This window comes from Sesamum indicum, linkage group LG6 (assembly GCF_000512975.1).
Source record: "Sesamum indicum cultivar Zhongzhi No. 13 linkage group LG6, S_indicum_v1.0, whole genome shotgun sequence".
NCBI lineage: Eukaryota > Viridiplantae > Streptophyta > Magnoliopsida > Lamiales > Pedaliaceae > Sesamum > Sesamum indicum.
In genome coordinates, this window is record NC_026150.1 from 12654463 (window position 1) to 12665680 (window position 11218).

An 11218-nucleotide genomic window follows, 5' to 3' on the forward strand; every position below is an offset into this window, starting at 1 on the left:
TCACTCGATTAACATAATTCCTCATGGGATTAAGTGAAAATTTTGATCACCTACGCGATCAGTTACTTGTCATGGACCCAATACCTACGGTAAACAAGGCATACTCCATGCTTCTGAGAGTAGAAAAGCAGAGGGAAGTGAGTTTGGAGGGAGTAGATTCGCTAGACAGTGCTGTGAATCAAGTAAGAACGGGGAATAGACGAGAGTTTGCTATAAAATCTGGACAGCAAAGAGGTTTTACTGATAAGAGAGGCTTACAATGTAGCAATTGTAATCGCACGGGACACACCAAAGACACATGTTTCAAACTTCACGAAACTCCGGACTAGTACAAAGAACTAATTGAGAGGAGGAAGAAAGAGGTAACTGCAAAGGCGTATAATGCGCGGCTGGACGAACCTCGTAAAGAAAACAATCAAGAAACATTGTTGCAGGAGCTAATACAATTGATGAAAGCAGAGAAACAAATCCCTGAGGATCCTTTGCAAGCAAATTTCGCACAACTAGACAACTTTGTAGGTAAAAGTTGTGCATTTTCTGGTGTTAAAAATGTGCTCTTAGATTCTTGGATAATTGACACAGGCTCAACAAACCATATGAGCGCAAACAGACAAGCCTTTCAATCCATTACACCCTTCCTTCAATCCACCCTCATATATCTCCCAGATGGAACAACACAATCTGTAACACACAAAGGAAATGTTACTTTACACTCAACTCTCACTCTCAAAGATGTCCTATATGTGCCTCGTTTTCAATTCAATCTGTTATCAGTTTCGAAACTTTGCTTGCATTCCTCTATTACAATGAAATTTTACCCTTTGTATTGTCTCTTACAGGACCTGGCGACTAACAAGATCATAGCTGTAGGAAAAGTTCACAGAGAGCTTTACATGCTAGACAAGTCCTCATTCCATCCAGTTGTTTTAATTTCTTTGAGTTCTGTTAAAGGCACTTTACCTATAGAATCTGTTGTCTGCAATAATGCCTTATGGCATAGGCGTTTAGGACATCCCTCCTTGCATGTTCTGAAACACATTCCTGATATAAAATCTTTTGATACGTCTGAACCTTGTATGACTTGTCCCCTTGCGAAACACTGCAGATTACCTTTTCAATCTTGTGATATTCATTCTACACATATTTTTGAACTAATACATATTGATCTTTTGGGGCCATACAAAACCCCAACACTTAATGGCTGTAACTATTTTCTCACCGTTGTTGATGATTTCAGTCGAGGCACATGGACCTTTCTTCTTCGTTACAAAACGCAAGTCAGTCACACACTAGAAATGTTCTTGAAAATGGTCCAGACACAGTTTGAATGTAAGGGTAAAATGGTGCGGTCCGATAATGGTATGGAGTTTACAAACGTCACATGTCAAACCTTATTTCATTCACTTGGTATCATTCATCATAGGTCTTGTCCCCACACACATCAGTCCAACGGGGTAGTCGAGCGCAAACATAGGCACATTCTAGCTGTTGCTCGAGCCTTAAGTTTCCAAGCAAATCTTCCAAATAAGTTTTGGGGTGAGTCAATTCTTGCAGCGACTCATCTTATTAATAGACTTTCGTCTCATCTCTTGAATTGGAAATCCCCTTACGAAATCCTCTTCCACAAAGTCCCCAACTAGTCGAGCCTCAAAGTTTTTGGTTGTCTCTATTTCGCATCAAACACTTCACCCTCTAAATGTAAATTCACCCTTCGTGCCCACAAATGTGTATTCTTGGGTTACAGCCAAAACCACAAAGGTTACAAGGTCTTCGGTCTCGATACTAATACTCTATTTCACTCTAGAGACGTTATTTTTCATGAAAATATTTTTTCATCTGAACCTTCTGTCTCTGTTACTTCACATCCATCCACTGATTACGTTCCCTATTATTTTGATGATGACGATCATTCTCTTCTTCACCCTACCTCCATTACATCTACTCCACCATCAACTTCAAGTCCTCCTTCTGCTCAGTCGCCATCAGTGTCCCAAGATTCTTTACCAACGTCCTCTATCCCTCTCGATGAGCTACCTTTATCCACTTCCCCTGTTCCTGAACAAAGATGTTCTCTTCGCACCGTACATAAACCCACTTGGCTAAAAGATTATGTTTGCCACTGTAACATTGAATCCCCTACATGTTCACCCTCTTCTTATGACCCTGCACATATATGTTTTGTTGCTCTTTTGTCTTCTATTCAGGAACCTAGGACATATGCTGATTCCAGTAGAGATGAACATTGGGTTGCAACTATGAATGAGGAGATTGCAGCCCTGGAGCGCAACAACACTTGGACCCCTGTGCCTCTTCCTCCGATAATGAAAGCAATTGGCTGTTGCTGGGTGTTCAAACTGAAGCTAAACCCAGATGGTAATGTGCTGCGACATAAAGCCTACCTCGTTGCTAAGGGCTATAACCAGAAGGTGTGGACTACTACGATAGTTTTTCCCCGGTGGCCAAGGTGGTGACAGTCCGCGTTTTCCTTTATGGCAATTGGATGTAAACAATGCATTCTTGCACGGACATCTTGATGAAGAGGTGTTCATAATGCCTCCAGAGGGATATAAGATGGCTGATCCTAATCTCGTTTGTCGACTACATCGTTCTCTTTATGGCTCAAAGCAGGCGTCGCATCAGTGGAACATGGAGCTTACCACGCTGCTGCAATCTTTCGGTTACTCGCAATGCCCTCATGATCATTGCCTCTTCCTTAAAATTACTGACTCGTGTTTTGTGGCTCTACTTGTTTATGTCGATGACATACTTTTGACAGGTGATTCAACTACTGAACTTGACGCTCTCAAGGCTCACCTCCATTCCCTCTTCACCATCAAAGACTTGGGTTTAGCCAAATATTTCTTGGGGTTGGAGTTTGCACGATCTTCCCATGGCTTGCTTGTGACCCAACAGAAATACCTTCCTGACATTCTTGCTGATACAAGCATGCTAGGTGCCAAAGCAGCTCCTACTCCTCTACCTCCGGGACTCAAGTTATCTGCTGATGCAGGGTCTCTTCTCCCTGATCCGAGCTCTTATAGACGGCTAATTGGTTGCCTTTTGTACCTTGGCTTCACCAGGCCCGATGTCTACTTCGCTGTGCAGCAATTATCGCAATTTTTGCAGCACCCCAGGTCTTCTCATTGGGATGTTGCGGTTCATGTCCTCTGTTATCTCAAAGGTTCATCTTCTCTTGGGATTTTCTTCTCTTCCCGCAACACTCTCCACCCTTCAGTCTACACTGACACCTCTTGGGCGTCCTACCCTGATTCCCGCCGGTTTGTTTCTGGGTATTGCATTTTCTTGGGCTCCTCTTTGGTCTCATGGAGGAAGAAGAAACAAGCCACCGTCTCCCATTCTTCTGCTGAAGCTGAATATCATAGCATGGGTGCTGCCGTGTGCGAACTTTTATGGCTCTCTTACCTTCTACGTGCCTTCAAAATTTAGTTTCCCACGCCCATCCCTTTTTGGTGTGATAATCAAGCCGCCATCCACATCACGGCAAATCCTGTCTTTCACGAATAGACTAAGCACCTCGATATAGATTGCCACCTCATTGGGGACCATTTCAAATTGGGCTTCATTCATCCGTCTCACGTTCCTGGCCGCGATCAGTTGGCTGACATCTTCACCAAGTCCTCCCTACTCCTGACTTTGCTCGGCTACTTGGCAAGCTGGGCTTGGCTTCCGCGCTCCAACTTGAGGGGGGGATGTTACGAGTTCAAGGCAACACAGCAGCAATAACAGTTCTCAGCAACAGCAGCAGCAAAATCCAGCTGAAGGTTGAAGATGATGAGCTGGATGATAGTGAAGCGCCGACGTGGCTTCCACCCTCTTAAACTATGTTGTTATATATATTTGCACGCTTCTATTGGTTAGAAATGCGACTTTCTCTATTAGTTAGTTTTCTGGTTCTGTTAGCAGCAATTTTGTTTGTTAGTTCAGTTAGTGTTCATCTTCTCTGTATAAATGCGCTCTGTACTACTCTGTTTCTTTTGAGTTCAATATACAGATTTTCCTTCTTCAGTTTTACATTGTGTTTGTTATGAGTTTCTACACACCTGCAACCCATGCAATTGCAAACATGGTTCAAAGTATCGGAGGATATATATTCGGATTGATCAGTGTTGATACAATAAAGACGCCCGATACCCCATATTATCATAGATGATTTGATATTGTCAATATTATTCGATATTATTACCAATACAATGATATTATTGCTTGTATCTGATAATACCGCAGATAATAACCAATGTTATCTTTATGATATGTCAAAAATGAAGTTACTAAAGTATAATTGGGAAAGCAAGAAATTGAAAAGAGGAGATAAGATGATTGTTTTTGGGCATTATGGAGGGATATAATAACATTGTAATTCCATCACTATCATATTTTCTCCTTTTGTTGTAATCTCTATTACTAAAAAGGGATGAAGTCAAGAAAAAGAGAGAAAGATGAACTTTGGTGGCTTCAAAGTTTGATCAAGAAACGTAAGAGAAGAGAGCAAATAAGTGAGAAATTCTCTCTTTTTCAGCACTTGTGAAATCTCTTGTCAAGAGTGATGCTGATAAAGTGGTTACAATTTTTTTTCGTCTCTTCTTCACCATTTTCTTAATATTTCTTTTTCAATATTATATACATTCAATATATTGTGTTAAATATATCAAATTATTAGTTAAAAACACTATCACAATTAATTTTAATTGAAATTAAAAATGCTATAGGAGGAATATTGATGATGCTGATGGCGATCATTTTGAATTCGATCGGCGATCCACTTCTTGTGATTATGCATGTATGTCTCGAGCATTTCTATAATTCATGTACCAATATTTGATATTGTAACTTTTGGTTTGTAATATTATATAGTAATTTGTGATGTTTAATTGCTTTTATAATTTTACTAATTTTTTCAGAATTTTCTAACTATTATATAACATATTTATTTCGTATGGTCCGATAATATATCGGTATGCCACGATCGATATGGAACAATACCCACCGATATTATCGCTGAAACCACAACTTTGAATCATGATTGCAAATGAAGTGGGGCGGGGCCTAAAGTTGATTGGGATCTGAAGCAGAGATGAAAAAGATTAATATTACTAATGTTATGTACTAACTCTGTGTCTTGGTGTCCTCTGAGGGGCCTAAAACTGCGTCTGTAATAAAAACAACTTTGCTAAACATGGTTCAAAGTATCGGTCCATATTTGATGATATCAGCCCATATATAATGGAATTGGTCATTGTCGATTCGATAAAAAAACCTGATGCCATATATTGTCAAATATGACATGGTATCGTCGAAAATTCCGATCTTATTTATATTATCACTGTTACAATGATATTATCCCATGTATCCGATAATATTGTGATGATCTTCAAGTTGGAGACGTGAAGAGGACAATAGACAACAAACACAAATTACACATTGTCCCAAGAATCAATAGATTTTGGACTTCATTGGTAGAATAGTGGTAATCTTTTCTCACTAGATTCCAAATAACTTTAAGCTTTCAAACTGGCAGCACTGCCATCTGTGCAGTGTGTGTTTTTCCTTCTACTACCCTTGTCTTCAACTATCATTCTGTACAAGTTATGGTGGACTACACTCCATTTTCAAAGCATAATGGAGTCTCAAGTAATCAAAGGCCCTTCTTACAACTTCTTTCATGGAAACACAAAGGAGATCATCAAAATCAAGAACCAAACCAGCTGTAATGCTCCCATGGATTTACTGATCATGGTATATTTCCTAGGTTTCAGCCTCACTGACATTCCACACTCTTTGATTATGTATGTATATCTTAAGTGTTTTTAATAATTAATTTTATCAAAGTAATTATATTATAAAACTTTTGATTTGTAATATTATATAGTATTTATGATCTTTTATTGTTTTTGTACTTTTATTAATTTTTTGAGAAGTTTTAATCGTCGTATAACACATTTACTTCGTTTTGCCCGATAATATTCAAATACGCCACGATCAATATGGAAAAAGGTCGATATTATCCCTGATACCCTGACTCAGAACCATATTGCCCATGGGCTTTTGAAATGGTTGCTTTTGGACTCTCTGTGGCTGTCATATGTAAAAAAAATTAAAAAAAGATGAATTTAGTACATAGTAGTACTAAGATCTCTGTTGCTTGTTGGAGTCCTTATATATTATTTAGGAAAAAATACAATTTACCTCATGTGATGTTTGAAATGAGCAAAAAAATTCCCTATGAAAAATAAAGTAGCAAATTATCTCCTATACTTTGAAAAATGAAGCAAATTGCTCCCCTCTCTGAACCAATGATGGGGGGTAATTTGCTTTATTTTTTGAAGCACAAGAGGATAATTTCCTAATTGTTTTTTATAGGGGGTATTTGCTTATTTCACATATCGTAAATTCCATTTAACCCATATTATATATGACATTTGAGGAAAGTTTTTGTAAGGTTGAATCAATGGAAACTCCTTTCTTCTAAAAAAACAACAGAAAACCCTCGTCTGCTTAATCTTATCCGATTCCAAAAATGAAAAGTTTGACATAATTGGGATTTATTTTTGAAAATTTGAGACAGGTTACTAATTCATGGATCTAGTTCCTTGCAACAAGTCAATCAAAAAATGTCTGCTTAATCCATAACGTCAATTTATTTATTTTTTTTTTCCGTTAGTTTACATTGTTGAGACTTTCCCAAAGAATTAAACTCGCCTCCTAGTTTCAACAGTGGTAGATTTTCAAAATACAAATGGTTGCCATTTTGGACGAAATCTTATATGAAATCAAAGCTCTGTGATCCTCCATTGCAAATTTCTATAGAAAGTCATGAGTTTTTTTACCAAAGTTATGATTGAAGAACAATTTAGAGCGACGGATTTCTAAGATATCTGCCTCTCTCTCTTCCTCAAAGGTTATTGTGTTCTTCTCTGTTTCCCCACATCTTTCTCATGTTCCTAAAGTGGATATCTGCTTATTTCAGAGTTCGAGAGAAGGGAAAATTCCTAAAGATGTATATTATATATCTGATTTTCCTGTTGATGGGCACCCCATCATTTGTGGGGATATAGATGTAAAAGAAGTATGTATTAATTTATTGGGACTTGATTGTGGGACTGAGAGGATCAAGCCTGAGGTCACATTTAAATGGTTGAGGAAGCATTTTGAAAGAGTGCCAAAGGGTTTAGAGAAAGATGATCCACAAATAGATCGTTATATCAGAGCTTATCTTTTTTTCCTCATGGGGATAGTCATTCTGCCTGGATGTGAAACCAAGACAGTCCCGCTTCTCTACTTGTATTTATTGATGGATACAAGTGCTATAAAGCTGAATAGCTTTCCTTGGGGAGCAGCTGCATTGGTCAAAGTGTAGTACGCTCTAGAGTCAACCAAGAACACAACCTTAGAAGGAGCTTCTTGGTTGCTTGAATTTTACATTATGAAGCGGATTCGTAAGATCAGGGATGACTACATTCAGATGGAGCAGAGAGCAGACCCATTTCCTTGTCGCACTTTTCCAGCTTTCGTGGGGTGGAGTACAATGATGATTATTCCATCGAAAAATATTCACTTCAATTACAAGTATTGGGAGAGGATGCTTTCGACAGTGACCGCAGAGTTATATTTCATACACTCATCTCTTTTATTCTCTTTCTTCTTTTGTTGTTTTTTCTCTTCTGATTTTAGCTTATTTTTTCATAACGTATTTTTCACTTCAAATATTGTAGGATTTGGACTGGAGACCGTATGAAAGATTCAATATGCCACCACAGAGGATTTTCTTCACCATTACGGTTATCTTCGATTATAAAATCATTAACTACCACAGGCCAGAGTTGGCACCCAATCAACTTGGGATTGAGAGCTCAATTAGAGTGCCAACTCAATATTGGAATCACTTGAAAATGAAGAAAAAAAATTGGCAAAGTTATGTTGGTAGGAAAATATGTGAAATATATAACGTGGTGGGTTGAAGTGACACACAATAGATGCATACAAGCTGCAAGTAAACAAACCAATTATTTAAATCTTTTAATTTTGTTATGCTTATATTTTGAATTGAATCTCTACATTTCAAGTTTCTAACATCCTAATTATGTTTTATGTTATTTTTTTAGATATTGATCTTCTCGATATACCTCCACAATTAGCTCCACATGATCTTATGGATTCCAATTTTGTAATTTGGGAATCTCAAGAAGTTCTCCCAAATATTGATTTATTGTAGATGTTTTTTTAAGTAGGTATGATAAATACAATAAATGCTTTAAATTGGATGAAGATATCCATCTACAATAAATGCTTTAAATTAGATGAAGATATTCATCTATATTTAAGGTTAGAAGATGTATATCATATATCTAGTTTGCTTGTTGAGGGGCACCTCGTTGTTTTTGGGGATATGGATGTAAACAACTATATATTAATTTTTTAGGACTTGATTGTTGGATGGAAGGATCAAGTTTGAGGTCAGATTTAAATGGTTAAGGGAGCATTTTGAAAGTACCAGAGGATTTAGAGAAGGATAATCCACAAATGGATCGTTATATCGGAGCTTATCTTCTTTTTCTGTCGGGACCATCATTCTGCCTGGATATGATACCAAGACGGTCCTGCTTCTTTACTTGTATTTCTTGATTAACACAAGTGCTACAAAGTTGAGTAGCTTTTCTTGAGGAGCAGCTGCATTGGCCAGAGTGCAATACACTTTGGAGTCAACCATGAACACAACCTTCAAGGGAGCATCTTGGTTGCTCGAATTTTTCATTATGGATCGGATTCGTGTGATTAGGAATGACTACACTCAGATGGAGCAGAGAGCAGATCCATTTTCTTGTCCCCTTTTTTCCACTTTCGTGGGGTGGAGTACAGTGATGATTATTCCATCTAAAACTGTTCACTTCAATTACAAGTATTGGGAGAGGTTGCTTTCGACAGTGACCGCGGAGATATATTTTGTAGCACCCTCTATCATACTACAGCTATATCTCCCCTAAACATCATACTTAAAGTAACCCCTATATCTATATATATAATTTATGCACATAATCAATATGCTCATGTAATCTCAACGTCACAAAGTAATCCATCACAAGTAGTTCCCACGCTTTTAATTCCTTTTTATACAACCAAAATGTGATTTGTATTTTAACTGACAATGAGGAGAAAATTGAGTATTAGCCCAACCTGACTGAATATAGCGTTTGGACTTAGCCTTCGACAGGTATACACCTTAAGATCTACTCCTGAAAAAGAATGTCAGTAGAGGAATGAGCGTGCAACTCAATAAGTAAATAACCAGCCCTATCTATATATGTATATCAAATATAGGCCAAACAAGATAAGTAGGTAGCATGCATAGAATGTAATCAATTTAATCCAAATATAATCAGCTTTACTGCACCACATGGCCTACTCGCAATAAAATAATAAATTAAACTCCTATTTTCCTAGTCTGCTTGCTAGAAAATGATATAGTGTTTTTCCCATCAACCTAGTCTTACCGTTATATAAAGTTCAAGTGAATCTCCTTGACAGCCGGCGCATCAAACTCATTTCGCATGAAAGCTCTTTTAATTCGCATCTTAGCTCTTTTATATCGTATCATAGCTTTTTTCACATCACGTCATAGCTCATTTTCATATCGCATCAAAGCTCTTTTCATTTCATTTATCTCATATCGCATCATAGCTCTTTTCTTGTCATTTCGCCTTACAGGCTTTTCAACAACATCAAGGGGTATTTATATCATAGTTATATTTAATTTCCACCATTTCTTCATTTCTACATATCATCATTCTTGTAAGCAGCTATAACATAATCATATATCGACATAGTTTCATTTACGAGCACCCACAACACATCATACAACAAATATAATACTTCAATGTATTTTCTCATTTCACGTACATAATATTGTCAATTAAATTAAATCATCTATCACTCGTACATTTTCAGATAAATCAGCTTCAGCATAAATTATAAATTTGGGCAAAATCTTGTTTTGGTACCATTAAAAAAGGTTAGTTTTGTTTTTGGTACCACACATTTTGCAAGTTCGGGTTTTGGTACCATTGGGCAAAATTTTGGTACCATTAAAAAAGGTTAGTTTTGTTTTTGGTACCACACATTTTGCAAGTTCGGGTTTTGGTACCGTACCACCAAAAAATGAACATTTTTGGTACCAACTTAACAGCAGAGCCCATGTGCACCTTAACGACCGTCAACCCCACAATTTTGGCGGGAAAAGTCACGTGAGGCTGAGAAAAAAGAGGAAAAAATGGTCTTCCAACATTCCTTTGTGTTTTGGTACCATTAAACCTAAAAATAAACTTTTTTGGTCCCATAAGTAATACAACACATTTCAAAAGAAAAGATAAAATCCATAAATATGAAGCAAAATATATTGGTTATAAGTACACGATTTGAGCTCATTAAACCTGATTTGACAAAACTCGCTTGACAAAAGAGATGCATTGCAATGCATAATTTTTCACTAATAACCTGCCAAAAGACTTCCACTTATACAAAAAATCTCTACTTTTTTGTCTACATCTTTCTCTTTCCTTTATCCTTAGGTTGTGCCTTCTGAGATGTCATTACACTGCGCAAATTTGATAAAGTGACATATTTTTTACCATCCTGTATAATGATATCTCCAATAGGACCTGTCATATTCAAGTTAAGGCTGATTAGATACGAAACAGAATTATGATAGCAAGATAAAATTTAATGTGGAATTGTTTACCTTGTGTGGGACGAGAAACAAAACCAGGAGGGTGTCCTACCATAGGTGGTGGTGCCCTAATGTTGACTCTTGCATGCATGAAACGTGGTGTTGGTACTAATACAGGGGCATTAATTTGATCTTGTCCCTGTAATATGAAACAACAACATTAACATCAACACTAGAATAGAATCAACAACAACGACACTAACACCAACACCAGTATATAACATGAACAACAACACTAACACTAACACCAATATCGGAATAGGAACAACAACACTAACACCAACACCACACCAGTATAGAAACATAAACAACAACACTAACACCAACCCAGTACCGGAATAGGAGCAACAACACTAACACCAACACCACACCAGTATAGAAACATGAACAACAACACTAACACCAGTACCGAAATATGAACAACAACACTAACACCAACACCACACCAGTATAGAAACATGAACAACAACACTAACACCA

General features: G+C 37.3%; 1 protein-coding gene across 1 annotated transcript; it reads left to right on the forward strand.

The window, feature by feature from the left end:
* LOC110012087 (uncharacterized mitochondrial protein AtMg00810-like) lies at window positions 2572-3447 on the forward strand. Its single transcript, XM_020694194.1, has one exon. The coding sequence runs from the start codon at window positions 2572-2574 to the stop codon at window positions 3445-3447; it is 876 nt and encodes a 291-aa protein (XP_020549853.1).